We start from the raw sequence: 17,210 nt of genomic DNA on the forward strand, positions 1-17,210 counted from the left end.
ATTGAGGTGTTCCCTCGAATTAGGTTTAGTACTACTGGGTAAGCTATCTTGTGGTCGTTCAGAGATTAGTTTGGACAGCTGGCCTATCTAAGTTTCGAGTATTTGGATCGATGCTTGTTGATTCTTAAATGCTGTCTCGGTATTTTGGAAACGGGTTTCTAACACCGAGATGAATTTAGAAAGCATCCCTTCAAGTTTTGGTTTCTTCTCTTGTTGATTAGGTGGCTGTTAAAAACCCTGAGTATTTTGTGGCTTTTGATTCCCTTGACCACCTCAGTAAAAATTTGGGTGGTTCCTCCAACCTGCATTATAGGTATTACTGTATGGGTTATTTTGAGATCAGAAGTTATTGTTACCCATATAGTTGACTTGTTCTTCTTCAGTTGTAGGATTGAAGGGTTGGTATTTTGTATGCACACCTCTTCCGCTTGAGTCACACCTCATTACTGGATGTACCTGCGTAGAACCAAGTAAACCATCAATCTTTTTATTGAGAAGTTCTACGTGATTAGAGAGCATGGTGACTGAATCGATGTTATAAACGTCGGCTGTTTTCGTTGGCTTTGTCCTCATAACTTGCCACTGATAGTTATTCAGTGACATGTCCTCTATAAATTCATAGGCATCTTCCGGTGTTTTATTGTTGATGGTTCCGCCAGCAGATGCGTCAATCATTTGTCTTGTCGAAGGATTCACACCATTGTAGAACGTTTGCACTTGAAGCCAAAACGGTAACCCATGGTGAGGGCACCTTCTCAGTAAGTCCTTGTATCTCACCCATGTATCGTAAAGTGTTTCTAAATCCATTTGCACAAAAGAAGAGATATCATTACGTAATTTAGCCGTTTTAGCCGGCGAAAAATATTTTAGTAAAAATTTCTCGGTTATTTGTTCCCAAGTAGTGATAGACCCTCGTGGTAACGAGTTCAACCATTGTTTAGCTTCGTTTCGTAGTGAAAAGGGAAATAACCAAAGACGAATAGCATCATCAAAAACGCCATTGATTTTGAATGTATCACAAAATTCAAGAAAATTCGCCAAATGCGTGTTGGGATCCTCATCCTGCAAACCATCAAACTGAACAAACTGCTGTATCATCTGAATTGTGTTAGGTTTTAGTTCAAAATTATTCGCAGCAACAACATGTCTAACTATACTAGACTCAGTTCCTATTAAAGAGGGTTTAGCATAGTCATACATAGTATATGGAGTAGGATTTTAATTAGTTGCAATTGTAGTAGGCAACTGATCGCCTGGGTTTTCAGCCATCTCTTCGGTTGGGGGTTGAGTATTGTCTTCTTGCTCATTCTCCATGTATCTTAAGCTACGTCTTATTTCTCTTTGATTTTTGCGAATTGTACGATCAATTTCTTCATTAAAAAGTAGTGGTCCCGACGGGTTTCTTCTAGTCATAAACTATAAAAACCTGCCAAGAGAAAGAAAAAGTAAATTAATAAATAGTAAAATAAAATAAAATTTGCAGGAAAAATAAATGGCTAAAGTAATAAAAATTTAGTGTTCCTAATATTTCAGTTCCCCGGCAACGGCGCCAAAAACTTGATCGCGTGATTCGTAACAAGTAACAAATATTTATAATAAAGATCAAACCTAGACTAACTATTATCACGACGAAAAGGCAAGCGCACCTATCGAACAATAGTATAGTAATGGTAAGACCGGGATATCGTACCCAACGGAACCAAAAGTACTAGTAATAACTATCTTTTTTATTATCTAGCCTAAGAATAAAAATGGTTTGTTTTAATTAACTAATTATTAAAACTAAGAACGCACAGAGAAAAGAACTGGGGAATTGCTTTTGGGAAAATCGATTGACTTGAGACAATAGCTAGGGAAAAATCCACCTAGACTTTACTTGTTATTCTAGCTTCGAATCAGATGATTTATTCATTTAACTTGTTCCGTAGAGATCCCTACGTTATGTTATTATCCTTATTCAAGACTAATAACGTCTAATCCCTAGATTGAATAGCCGAGACTTTTCTCTAATTAACACTCTATGGTTGCATTAACTCGATCTATAGATCCCCTTATTAGGTTTCACCCTAATCCGGCAAAATCTTGTCACCCTATTTCTAGGCGCGCAATCAACTCCGCTTAATTATGACAAATGTACTCTTAGACAGAGTCTATTCCTCCTCTGAATAAGAGCGTGTCTTGAATCAGTATCCTGGGATATCAAAACAAGAATTAAGAACACTTAATTAAGAACAAGTTAAATATTTATCATACGATTTAGAAAATAATAACAAGATTCATCTTAGGTTTCATTCCCCTTAGGTATTTAGGGGTTTAGTTCATAACTAAATAGGAAAACATCTCAGAAGAATAAAGAATACAAAACATAAAGAAAACCCAAAACTCCTGAAGGGAAATTGAGGAAAGATCTTCAGTCTTGATGATGAATCCAGCTTCTGAGATCGATCAATCGGCTTCCTCAGGGTAATTCCTTACCCCTATTCTATAGGGTGTATTTATAGGCTTTGGAATGCCTAAGAGCCCTCAAAATTAGCCTTTTCCGAATTGGACTTAACTTGGGCTCGGCAGGGACACGCCCGTGTGACACGCCCGTGTTCGATTACTTCAGGCCGTGCTCGAACCTGCCAAATTGCCACAGCCGTGTGATCTACCCGTGTGAGGAGGTCCAGGCCGTGTTGATTTCGTGCTTTGGCCCATTTTCTTTGTTTTTGGCCCGTTTCTCGTTCTTTTTTCTCTCCTATGCTCTCCTATGTATAAAATATGAAATTAAAGCATTAGGAGCATCGAATTCACCAATTCTAATGGAAAATCATCCATAAAATGTATTAAACATGGGGTAAAAATATGTATAAATTACGGTTTATCATTCATTATCTATTATAACTAACACATTCAAACTACATTGCATACTTAATCGTTCATCCTATTACATTATCAAATCAACCCCTTTACATGCCATATAAATCAAAAAGTTGTTTAACAAAATCTACCGGAGTAAATCTGGATAGTGTGATCCTCGATGTAGATCCGATCCTCCGAATGTATATACGTTAATCTACAAGATAAATAAACATACACAAGTAAGCTTATAGAAACTTAGTAAGCTCACAGACATAGAAAATAAATCTTACCGAACATTTAACAATAATCATATATTATACAATTTACTAATTGCTCTTGTTAATCAAAAAATCCATGATAAGTTCACTTATTTGGATTCAATGTCACATAATAACAAAAAAAATTTATTCTATTGGGCCCATTTATCGCTTACCTTTCTTATCCAATTTAGGGAACAATTACGGAATTGAGTACTTCGTTATCACAATGTCATAGTAAAACTATGGTCTTGTACATAGTCACATGTCACACACCGAAGCCGTAGCCCAACCATGGTCTTACATGGTCAAAAATCACACTGATGTCATATCTCAGATATGGTCTTACACAGAAGCACATATATAACCGATGCCATATCCCAGATATGGTCTTATACGGAAAACAATATCTCATCACACTGATGCTATAGTCTAGCTATGGTCTTATAATGGAGCACATGTCACATGTTTCTATGGTCTAACCATAGTCTTTTCCGTCAATTCATCTTGAACACAGAACGAAAGTACCCAATTCCATCGTCCCACTTAGTTTGCACTTTTACTCAAATATTATTTCACAATTATCACAGTTTAATGACATCCATATACCATAGTATACTACGACAAGTATGAAATTTACCTACCAAAACATTGAATTTAGCCAAATGAACTTACCTGGACTAATTTGCAAAAGTTGTAGAAATTCAGAGACTATTCTTGCAATTTCTCCTTTCCATGATTCACTTCGTTTTCTTGATCTATAATTATAAAATCATTCCTTCATTAGCATCTATTTCAATTCTATTCTACTTCACAATTTATGCCCTTTAATTTTCACAATTATACTATTACCCTAAACATTTTAGTTTTTACAATTTAGCCCCTGCTTAATTTATTCATCAATTGAGCTAATTCCTCTCAAATAACACTTTATCAAGACATTATAAACTAGTTCAAAGCCTTTAACATTTAAAATTTCAACACAAAACCCTAATTCCAACAACTTTCACAATTAGATCTTAAAAATCAATTCCTATAAAAATCTCTTCATAAAATCATCATATAATAAAATTAAAACCCCAATTCCATGATAAATCATCATAAAATTTCAGTACTTATTCATTGAAACTTTCAAAATTACCTATGAAATCAAAAACTAATGAATTAAACAAGTGGACCTAGTTGTAAAAGTCTCAAAAACACAAAAATTACAAGAAATAATAAAAAATTGAGCTTACATGTTGTAAAAATATGAGAGACCAGCTTGAAAGAACCCTTTCAATGGTGTTTTTGCTAGAAAGGATGAAGAAAATGAAGAAAACTCTAGATTTCCTAATTTAATCCAATTTTTAACTATTCAATTCAACTAAATTACCAATTTACCCTTAGTTCCCACCATTTCTCAGCTAATATTTACCTAACCATCCAGCCCATTTTATTTCGGGTCAAATTGCTCTTTAAGTCTCTCTTATATATTATTTAAGCTATTTAATCACTTCCCAGAATTTTACATCTTATTCAATTTAGTCATTTTTATTCAATTGTCTACTGAAATGTTAAAATTTCTTAACAAAACTTTAATACTAACTTAGTAACATTCCATAAATATTTCTAAAAATATTTATGGCTCGGTTTAGGAGTTAGAGGTCTCGATACCTTGTTTTTATCTTATTTTATCTAAAAATTTCCTTTAATTCACAATTTCACTAATTCAAAAACATTTTTAAAATCACACTTAACTTTTTCTTACTAATATCTAAACTCACATGTCGGATTTAGTGATCTCACATCACTATTCCGACACCTCTGAAATTTGAGTCGTTACAGGAAGAGTAAAAGAAAGCATAAGTAAGGCAAGTGGACTTTGAGGAATCTACCAAAAGTGATAGAAGCTAATAAGCCAGGGGCAATGACCTAACAAGAATTAAAGAAAGGTAGATCATGCAAAAATTAGCCTTGTTACGAGAATGAAGGAAAGGAAATTATCCAAGAATAAAAAAATAAGATTCACTATCAAGAGCCACCAAAAAAGGTGCAAAGAAGGAATATGACGAGAGTGAAAGCCCTCGTAAGGAGGAAAGTCTGGTACGAGAACACCGCCACAATAATAGTCATAAGAAGGAAACGAGCAAGTAAGATGACAAACTCGCATATTTGCATGGATGATGAGAACTGCTTCTCTAGAATGGCGAGGCATGCTAAAGGTCAGCACCATACGGGAATGTCAACAAGTCTTTTAGGATTAAGGTATGGAAAAAGGAAGTCCACTGAGGATTGGCCCCATCATGAAAGTCCGCTAAGGATTGGCCCGATCATGGAAGTCCACCAGGAAAAGTATGACGTAATGACCCTTGAGCGAGATGGCGAGAGATGCGCTACCACTAAGGTATGATACAGTAGATAGATGTACAACCAAATAAGAAAAGGATGAAAAATACCCTAAATGTAGGTGTATAAAAGAAATGAAAGACAAGAAGTAAGGATAGAACTCGTGAATATAGTGAGATGTTTGGATTGCGGACCAGAGGAGAGTCCGACCAGGGAAAGGACTCACAGCGAGCTAAGTAATTCAAAAGATTGGATGGAGTCCGCCACCCTAATGTAGAACGTTCACGTTGAACGAACAAGGAGTATTTATGTTTATTTTAATATGTTACCCTCGAACGATAGGGTTAAATTATGATGCACTGAATGAAGTCACTAAGTTCATTCGAACTTACGAAGTTGATTGATGTTTACAAGACTGATAAGGATAAGGACTAACAAAGATCAGGACTTCGAGAAGGGACCAAGCTAGATAGAGGCGAGATCGAGGATCGCAAACTGTTAAAGTCATGCACATAGGAAATGGGTAACATTGGAGGCTTCGCCCTAAGAGAAATCATGGTGTTACCAAACGACCTCCTTAGAGCCTAGATTTTGAAATCATGGTCTCATTGTAAACAAACAGATCGTTCAAAGATAAATGTTGAAAGACAAAACATTTAGTGGTTGAGGCCTCAATTGTACGAATTTATATTATAATTATTATTTTTAGATTATTTTACCCTAGTCTATTTAAAGTAGTTAAGTTGGCAAAAAATAAGTATAGGTCCATTGTGACGCTCCATGCCAGGATCTAATGAATGGGTCGGGTGTGGGGTCTTACAATTATAATGGTATCCGAGCATAAATATACTCGATCCTCTAACCTAGAAGATTGGAAAGAAGTACCCCTATGTGCATTGAGATTAAACTGGCTAAGTCCCTCAAGTCCTCAGTACTGTTAAGAGAAGATCTGCAATATGTGAACGCATATGCCTAGATTGGCGAATTGAAAGGTAAGTACCAGTAACTAAATAAAGAAAATATATATAGAAAAGTATAATTGAGTGAATACGGTGGTATAAATTCCATTAAATGCATGTTGAACGAAAAGCACAGAAACTACACATTAGGGAGTGCTAGTATATAAATGTGGAAAAGGAAAAGTAAGTTACAGAATAGTGAAGAAGATCTAATTGGTTGAAAGCAATGATTGAAATTATATAAGAATTTGAAGCTAATCTCGTAGGATTCTACAAAAGGTCAACTTTAGTTGGACTTTTAGAGATGTTCCATCCATTTTTCTGGATGATGCTTATGCTTAAATCGTATAGCTTCAAGTAATTTTCAAAACATTTTTTGAATCACATAATTTCGTGGCTTGTAACCTAAGATATAGTCGTTTTCATAAAGTAGTGCAATTCTCTATGGAAAGTTTGAGATTAATCACTGGGTTTTGCAAGTGTAATTTCCACTAGATTTTTTTTAAGACCTTCTGACCACCTTTTGGAGTAATTCTTATTCTCAAGTCATATATCTTTAAGTCATCCTCACAATGGTTTTTGAGATATAGTCATTTCTATAATAATAAAGTGCAATTCCCTACAATCAGTTTGAGTTTAAATCACAAATCAACTTCTCCAACTTACAAATGTGGATCAAAACACATTCAGGTACTAGATTATTGTTGACCTATAACACCCCTTACCCGTATTCAACACCGGAACAGGGTCCGAGGCATTACTGGACTTACCACACAAACAGTTATACATTGCGAGCCATAAATTTGCCTCCAAATTAAAACCATTTGTAATTAATCATAAAGTCCCTAATACGAGCCTACAAGGCCCTGAACATGCTTTGGGAGCGGTCTGGGACTAAACCGATAACTTTAGAAATTTTTACAAAACTTAGAAAATTTTTGCCCTAAATAGAGGTCACACGCCCGTATAGTTTGGGACACGCCCTTGTGGGCAGGCCGTCTGGCTACACACGCCCGTGTCCTGACCCCATGTAACTCTCTGACTTGTAACCCATGAACAAATTAAGGTCACACGGCCAAGTCACACGCCCGTGTGCTAAGCCATGTAGAAAATTAATTTTCATAAAATAGGTACAGACTTCACACGACTAGGACATACGCCCGTGCCTGGGGCCGTGTCCCTCACACGGCTCAGAGACACACCTGTGTCTCTGCCCATGTAGTCAATTCTGAGCATTTCGTTTCTCAAAATTTAGGTGCAAGAGACACACAGCCAGAATACATGCCTGTAGGACAGACCGTGTGTCACACACAGCCTAGACACACGCTCGTGTGTCTACCCGTATGGACAAAATAAAGACTATTTACCAAGCCATTTGCCACCCTCATTTACACCTACACTTACACCAACTCAATAGCACAATTAATGGCATATTTAGGCAACGAAAACATCCATAATTATGACCAACACATGCCAATACAATAGTAAAATCCATCATATTCACAGCATTTATTATGCCTTAAATAAACCATGCAAATTTCACATTTATTAAGACTCAATCTACTGCACAATTTTATCATCTCATCAATATATCACATTTCCAAGCATTTCACATTCATGCCATGAATCAGAATCCATCATTCACCAAGCATACCATGACCATGTCACTAAAGACATTGGCACATATATAAATATACTTAGCCTTACAACCATGTTAGCCAAAATAAGCCAATTTACATGCCTTTGTCAATTACAAGCCAATACATTGGCTAAAATCATAATGACACATATAACCAAATGGCGAAGTCCCTATACATGCCATACTTTCAAAATACTAAGATCATCAATACCCAAAATAAAAGTTTGATAATGTGATTCGAATCTCCAACGATCTCTGATTCCGAGCTAGCTTGGCGACACTATAAAACATGAAAAATAAACTAAGTAAGCTATATAGATTAGTAAGCTCGTATGCAAGAAATAAACAACCTTACCATGCATATAACATTCAAATAATACAACATAATTAAATGTAAATTTACCATAGTATCATAATTCATTTCATCACAAAACTTAGTATCATAATTCATTTCATCACAAAACTTACCCTATTTTCATCATTTCAAGCATTTAATAAACATGAGCTTTACACACATACCTAAACCATCTCGAAATGAACTTACACATATTTTCATCTTTGATGTACCCGTGAATCACTCGAAATAAAAATGTTGGATACTTGGGAAATTTGCACACTAAGTGCCACATATGTAGCCAAAGCTACCCAAGTCTCATATCACATAGTTGCTCGCTCTCGAGCTATACACAAGCTGTCAGTCAAGATGTAGCTACGCGGTGCTGCTCACACAAGCTGTCAAGTATCCGCAATATATGCCGGTATACTCAGCCACCGGTAGGACGTACAAGACCAACACCCGGATCACATAATCACATAACACACAATGACATTAGTGACATGCCACTTGTATCCTACCCTAATCCTGAGGTTCAAACGAGATTTCTTCCTTGTCGATTCGTCGTCGAACTCGTTCGTAGAGTTATACTCATTCACATAATCAAACATGCAATTCATGCAATATTAAAGCATTTAAATAAAATTATTCTAAAGCTTATTTTTAACATACGAACTTACCTCGGTACAAAATGGCTAATAGTTCGATTTAGTCCACAACTTTATTTTTTCCCCGGTTTAGGTCAGGACCTCGTCTTTCTTGATCTATAATACTATATTTAACTTATTAAATCATCACATTATTCAATTTAATCCTAAAAACACTTTATGGCAAAAATTACATTTTTACCCCTAACTTTTCAACTTTTTACATTTTAGTCCCTAGGCTCGTAAAATGATTTTCATTCAATTTCTTCATTACCCAATCCAGGTCGAATATTATTAGTACTCATATCAGCCCATATTTTTCATTTATTCACATTTTTAACACATTTTACAAATTTTACAAATAGGTCTTTATTTGACATTTTTATCAAAAACCACTTGGTAAATGTTGTTTATCTAACACCAAACATACATTTTCTACCATTAAATATCAAAATACAAAAATATTCAACATGGGTAAAATTTTAGACTTTGATTTTCTTTCAAATTAGTCCTTAGAATAGCTAAATCAAGTTACAATATTCACAAAAACATAAAAATCATTAAAAATGGGACAAAGACAGACTTAAAAATCAAGCTTAGAAGTTTTCCAAACCCTATCTATGTCTCTCTTAGTGCTTTTTTGCTATGGGGGACTAAATTGGGGAATATGACATCTTTTTATTAGTTATTTTTGTCTTTATTTACCAAATGACCAAAATGCCCTTCACTTAAAACTTTGAAATTTTATCTAACCATGTCCATTTTTTTCCAACTTAGTATAATGGTCTAATTATCATTTAAGGACCTCTAATTTAAAATTTCATAGCAATTAGACACCTCTAGCTTCTAGAATACACATTTTGCACCTATTGCAATTTAGTCCTATTAGTCAAATTGGACACTCTATCGATAAAATTTCTTAATGAAATTTTCACACAATCATTCAGTCATACTGTAGACCTTAAACTAATAATAAAATTAACATTTCTACTTCAAATTTGTGGTTTCAAAACTACTCTTCCAATTTGACCCTAAAACGGGCTGTTACATGATCTACTATTCTTAGCTATCCAATTTGATCCTGAGCGTAATAAAAAATTTAAAATTCTATCATTAGTTTTACCATCATCTTTATATTCTTCTACCATATTTTTTTGTGATACAGGTTTAGTGTCATGAAAGATTACAACTGCTTTTATATATGCTTGGGTTAGACTTTAAAAAAAATGTAAAAATTTTTCAAATTCTCTTTAAGATACCACTTTAAATCAAACTTCTTTCTATTTGTATTTCTACAAAATTCTCTTCTTTTTCTAGTTCTACTAATTTTTCCTTAATGAAATCAAATGAGAATCATAATGCTTAGAATAAGAAATCCATTGAAATTGTGACAATGTTTTGTTTAAAAAATAATAATTTCAAATCTTTCATTGATTTCAAATTTAGTGTATAAAATATGCAAAAATTTTAAAAAGGGAAATGAAGAATTTTGAAGGCTAGATAATTAAAAAAATAACAAAACCAGGAAAAACATACATTGTTGCTTTTCCAAGTTTGTTAATCTTGTAAATCACTCTACCTACCATTGATAGAACACGAATCTAATCGTTAGGGTTTGTGACACCACTTGCATCTTTCTCTCTCTTTTACTCTCAGAACACATCATCAATGATGTGGCATGCCATGTCAACCATATCAACTAAGGTGGCATGCCACATGGGATAGAATGGTTGATTGTTAGTTTACTAATGGATTCTATCAATTCTGGTCTTATTTGAAATATTTTGCAACGCTATGGGTGAGATTGAAACAAAAAAAGGGCTAAAGTGAAAAAAACCTGAAACATTGAGGGTGGATTTTGCAATTGTGCCAAATCAAATAAGTATGATTTATTACCTGGAATGTGGTGAGACATCTGTTGTCAAAATGCCATATGTGATTGACTGTAGCCTTCAAGGGTTAAAGAGAAACACACAATATACTTATGGTATTTTCTCTTTCATACAAAATTTTGCCTCTAATTTTGAACAGTTGTAACTGTAATTGTATTTTTCTATATCATTTTCCTGAATTCTAAGAGTTTCAATTTTTTTGTTAGCATCTACAACTTTGACTGTCTCATCGTGTTTATTCCTTTATGAGCATGATCAAGAATATCCCAAGCTTCTTTTTCCCAAGTACATTTGGATATCCTTTTGAACTTTTAGCTACCAACTCCACAGAAAATGATATAGAAAGCTTTTGAATTAGCATTAGCCAAATTCTCCTCCTCAATGATCTAAGGGAGTTTAGATTTGGGAGTTTTAACTCCTGACGTTGCATTTGCAAGTGTCTCCTATCCAGTAAGACCAATACACTTGGCCATTTCATCTATTGACTTTATAAATACCTTCATCCTTACCTTCCAGTATGTGTAGTTGGATCCATTCAACATTGGAGGACCTGAGACAAATGAATCCTCCATTTGTAGCAAAAATCAATACCATGAACACCACTTACTAAGTCAATTATTAAGCTCCAATACCTTTTGCAGAAAACAATTGATTTGTGCATGCTAAAATTGAGTGATTATATGAACAATTATAACAGGCGCATATAACAATTGAAAAAAAAACAACAAAAATAATTGGTTATGCCCAAAAAGCCAATCCACTATCTTCAACTTCGTACAAAGAATTATTTAAGTCCTATTATTTGCCACTGTAGCAACCTTATACTTGCATTAAAAATTTAGATCACTCTACACTAAGTTTTCCCTTGAAAACTTAGCTTGTAAAACTAAGTGATTCACTTGTTTTACTTACAAAATGCACTTTCTAAAAGCAATTCCTAATAAACAAAGTAAGTGCTAAAACTCTCTCTCTTAATCATATGCAAGTTTCAAATATATAGGCATTATTGGACTTGTGAATATACAAACCATTTACATTATTAATCCCCACCAAGTAGCCAATAAAACATGACTACCAATATCTTAATAAAGTCGAGGATAATTTAGAGATCTCCAATATATGTTTTCAAATCATTTAACCCAGTCTCCACGAGACAAGAAATCTAATTTGCTTGATCCAGATCAATCCAATCTTCAATGATTTGTTCCTCCAAAAAATCGATCTTCTAATATTGGCCTACACACATCCCCAATATTAACTAAGTCATGATCCAACTATTTTTTTTCAAAAGATTATCAACTCTATAAGGTAAGTTGTGAACTTTGAGCAGTTAAAACTTTGATCAGTTACAAGCACAGATATAACTATAACTACTTGGTATCACTGCTCTCATAATAATCTCAACAGTGAAATCCCCAATGCTGACCCTCAACATTTTAGTTTCTCATGTCCTTAATTAAATTACATATCTAAAGTATCCCTAAAAAATTGTGCTTTCATTGAAATTTCGTTATATCTATAATTATAAATAATACAACCTCAAAGATTGATAGATTACGAGAAACTTTTGGTCAAAGAAACACTGAGTTGTCTCATAAAAAATCTACAAAGTTTCTCAAATTTCACTAAACTAACACAGTATAATAAACTATATATGTATAATGTCTGATATTTTTGGATGCAATCTTGATTTGGTAAAAGCATATCTCGTTTCTTTTTGTACAAAGTTAATAGCATATCTCTAAGTGCATTTTTGGTTTACTTTCATTTTCACTTTCCAAAGCCTTCCCTCAAAAGATAAATAAATCATGACAATGCAATAATGAGCTTGTAGATTAATAGAAAATTAGTCTTTAAAAATACAATTTTAAAAAATTATTATGTGTATTTTTTTTAAATATTTATTTTGTTGAATATTTTATAATATCTCTTTAGGACACTTGTTAATTCTCTCATCCTATTTGTGGAGTCTAAAAACTCCACTAACAATATACCAAATAATTTTTATTATTGGTTTAATTACACCAACATCTCCAAACTATGGCCCAAGTGTTAAATTAGTCTCCAAATTTTAAAATATTTTAATTGAGTCATTAAAGTATCAAATTCTATCAATCAAGTCTTTCTATCAACCTAAACGTCAGCTTTGATGATAAATGTTAGCTCAAATATGACATAGAGTACACTCAAAATAAGTGGATCAAATTTTAAACACATATATCTGTCCAAAATTTTAAACACTTATCTACATATCACATTATGAACATGAATCTAATGCCAAATTATACGTCTTTTAACACATCATATCTAATTTATCCATACAATAGGCATATATGTGTATAGAAAAATTTATCCACATGTTTTAAATATAGTCAATGCCAAATTTCGACATGGTAATTAACACCCAAGTTTATGTTAAGCTAATGAAAGGATTTGATTGATACGACATGGATACTAAAGATTCAAGTAAAGCATTTTAAAATTTAAAGGCCAACTTAAAATCTAAGTCATATTTAGGATGCCTTTTGCAATTAACCCTAAAATCGTCCAAAATTACCTTTAGATTAATTTTATTCCCCCACCTCACAATTTTTTTTCCCTTTAAGAAAACCCATGTACTGTATACCGTACACGTATCCCTCGCAAAGGTGAAGAAAGGCATATTCCAAGATCATTAATGTTATCCTTTAATGATTAATTATATTGAAACTATATGATTAGATTCTATCATATTTGTTTTCATATATAGTTCGGTGAGTTTGGATGTTTAATTTTGTATATATATTGATGGATTTTATATTAGTTTATAAACTTTACAAATTTAATAGTGTTTTTAAGTATTATTATATTAATTAAAACATTAAATTTCAGTTTAAATATGATGTAGAACATATTTAAAATATATGTATTTAGAACTCCATGTGATGGTTTGATGGTTAGGATGTTCATCGCCTCAGGACTCAGGTGTGACCTAGGTTTAAGCCGCGCTAATCGCGTTTGTTGTTCGGGCTTTGTTTTGTTATTATAATTCATAAAAAAATGTATCGAATTGTAAATATATGTGTCATCACATAGGACAACTTAAATATAACATTTTTAAAAAAAATTATAATTTGAATATATAAAAAAAGTCTGTAGTTACAATTTAATTAATGTATTTCAAATATGCTTCGAATTTGATTTATATTGATATTTAGTGCTCAAGCTAAATTAGAAAATTTCCATTAATTTACTATAATATAAGGATGTGTGGTACAATTACTATTTAAAGTTGGATGATGATGATGATGATGATGATGATTTGTGTTAGGTGGCCAACGACATATACACAGTGGCGTGAGGCTGAGGCGCTGAGCTTATCCTAACGTGGGTCGACGGGTTTTAAATTAAGTCTAACATCCGTACTTCCATCAAGATTTCAAGTTGAAATTTTGCGAAAAAAGAAGGATAATATTGATAGAATATTGTTTTGTATTTACAGTTTAATTTAATTAAATTTAAATTTAATCGAAAATAAAAAAATTAATTGGATATCGAAAATTTTCAGAAAAGAGGAAAAACGACAACACTACCTATCCCCTAACTATTATCATTAAGCACCTTTTGTCTGCTACAATAATATATAGTTTTCGAAGCCCTTTGGATCATATCTGCCGAATCTAATGATAGAGAACAAACATTCCACAATTCCCCACCTCTTCCCTTATAAATCATCAATCACCGTGAATCTCCATCCAAAACCTTCCATCAATCACACAATTCTTGTCTACAAGTTTTCATTACTCTGTTCATAGGTGTTTTCATTTTCTTCTTTTTTGTGTGGGCGTGTATATATAAAATATGAAGCATTATTGTCTGGTGTCTGTTGTGGTTTATCAAAATCATTAGATTATGGGATATGGGGAGCTAAACATACGAAGCTATAACCCCCAAAAGGATAGAGCTCGAGTTGAAGATCTCGAAAGAAGATGCGAGGTAGGTCCAGCTGAGAGAGGATTTCTCTTCACCGACACATTGGGTGACCCCATTTGCCGAATCCGAAACAGCCCGATTTACAACATGATCGTACTTCTCTTTTCATTCTTTTTTCTTCTCTTTTTATGGTCGGACTGAATTTATATTTGTTGCACTGACTTCATTTTACGTTCTATGTTAGGTAGCCGAGCTAAATAACCAGCTGGTTGGTGTCATCCAGGGATCTATAAAGCTCGTGACGATTCACAAACCACCCAAGAATCTTGCCAGGGTGGGGTACATCTTGGGGTTAAGGGTTGCCCCGCTTTATCGACGACGAGGGATCGGCTCAAGCCTGGTGGTCAGATTGGAAGAATGGTTCATTGCAAGCGGCGTCGATTATGCTTACATGGCCACGGAGAAAGACAACGATGCGTCCTTCAAGCTTTTCGTGGAGAAGCTCAGTTATGTCAAGTTTCGAACCCCGGCTATTCTCGTAAACCCCGTTAACTGTCCAATGTATCGGATATCGTCCAAGTACGAGTTCGAGAAGCTGAAGGTTGAAGAAGCCGAGTCTTTATACCGTAAATTCATGTCGTCGATGGAATTCTTCCCAAGCGATATCGGTAACATATTGAGAAACAAGCTGAGTTTAGGGACATGGGTGGCTTATCCGAGAGGTGAATCATGGGGGGAAATTTTGCCTAGTAGTTGGGCAATGGTTAGTGTGTGGAACAGTGGGGAGGTTTTCAAGTTAAGGCTAGGCAATGCACCAACATCATGTTTGATGTACACCAAGAGCTCACAGTTGATGGGGAGCCTTGTTCCATGCTTTAAATGGAGAGGCATACCAGATTTTATGCACCCATTTGGGTTCTATTTCATATACGGGGTGTGTCGTGAAGGTCCAATGTCGGGCAAGCTGGTGCGGACCCTGTGCCGACTGGTGCATAACATGGCTGCAAAGTGTAGGGATTGTAAGGCTGTTGTGACGGAAGTTGGAGGTAGCGATACATTGAGACGTCACATCCCTCATTGGAGATTATTGTCGTGCCCTGAAGATTTGTGGTGTATAAAAGGGTTAAAAAATGAAGAAAGGGAAAGCTTCTATGAGTTGATAAAAACCCCAACAACAAGAACTCTTTTTGTTGACCCGAGAGAGGTATGATCAAAACAAAACAGACCCTCTCTTGTCTGCCCAGAGATAGAACCCCAGTTCATGTAATCTTTGTCAACTCCAATCCACATAAACAAATCCAGGTGACGACTCATTAGGAAAAAAATTTTGAAGTGTTGTTCAGAAAGTTGGCCAAAAGACTAATAATTGTTGTTCCAATAGGGTCGGAAGCGTGTAAATTATTGTACTAAAAAATCACACAAAGTTCAATTCCCAGGGAAGAGAGGTGGATCACAAGGATCTCTTAAATACTAAGTCTTTCCTTAGTCAGAATATCCCTTCTATAGTAATTTAATAGCACAATTAAATACTACTATTATACCCTCAAATATTGAAAGAAAAATAGGACAAAAAGAACATAAGAGTTTTAACGAGGTTCGGTAAATTATACCTACGTCCTCGGGCACTAACACCAGATGATAACTTTACTATCTCCAAAATATTACAAACAAATAGAATTCCTTAAGAATTCTCAAATGGGAGAAGAGAGAAAACTAAGAGAGAAAGATTGGTTGGGATAAATTGAAATGAGAAATGAGAAGGCCTATTTATAGTTGAGGTTTAAGGACCAAACAATAAATAGCCCATTATCTCAAGGACCAAAAAAAAATTATCCCATGCCACTTTTTCAAAGTCAACTTTAGGGTGCTAAACTTGCACCACTTGGATTGTTTTCCATTAAAATTGTCTGCCATTAATCATAATGTTAACAATAATGGTATGCATTATTTTCATGTTGGGATTTTGTCTCTCTTTAACAAACTGAATAAATTATTTAAATTTAAAAATTTGACTCAACCAACTTGAATTTAATTAATCTAATCATAAAAAATAACAATTTAGGTTAATTTAATCCAAATCAATACTTCAAATAATTAAACTCAAAATAATTTAAGCAAATAACTAGAAAGGATCTAAAAAAAACCTGAGCCTTAAATTAAAAAGGATCTACAGTAAAATAAAATGATTTGAATTTAAAAGGAAAAAAGTAAGAAAATGGAATCGACCTAAACCTAAATTGTCCAAAAATTTCAAAAATGAACTGACTTGGGTCCATTCGAAACCAACATGACACAAAAATGAACTGACCCGCATAATTGACAAACTAATCTCTCCTGTCCTGGTGGGGTGTTTTCCCTTGTTCCTTTCACATCGGTGACACAAAATCTCATAAGATTTTCC

The 17,210-nt window shown here is 34.1% G+C and overlaps 1 protein-coding gene and 1 non-coding gene across 2 annotated transcripts; both read left to right on the plus strand.

Annotated features, from left to right (window-relative positions):
* The first annotated feature begins 733 nt into the window (after positions 1 to 733).
* Positions 734 to 840, plus strand: LOC121225251 (small nucleolar RNA R71). The gene has a single exon (XR_005923148.1). It is a non-coding gene; the product is annotated as a small nucleolar RNA R71 (small nucleolar RNA).
* A 13,709-nt stretch (positions 841 to 14,549) lies between these two features.
* On the plus strand, positions 14,550 to 16,249 carry LOC107963842 (probable N-acetyltransferase HLS1-like). Its single transcript, XM_016900337.2, has 2 exons — positions 14,550 to 14,962; positions 15,054 to 16,249. Exons 1-2 carry the CDS (start codon positions 14,789 to 14,791, stop codon positions 16,017 to 16,019), a joined length of 1,140 nt encoding a protein of 379 aa, XP_016755826.1. The 5' UTR covers positions 14,550 to 14,788; the 3' UTR covers positions 16,020 to 16,249.
* Positions 16,250 to 17,210: the final 961 nt, after the last annotated feature.

The sequence above is a fragment of the Gossypium hirsutum genome, chromosome A03 (assembly GCF_007990345.1).
Source record: "Gossypium hirsutum isolate 1008001.06 chromosome A03, Gossypium_hirsutum_v2.1, whole genome shotgun sequence".
NCBI lineage: Eukaryota > Viridiplantae > Streptophyta > Magnoliopsida > Malvales > Malvaceae > Gossypium > Gossypium hirsutum.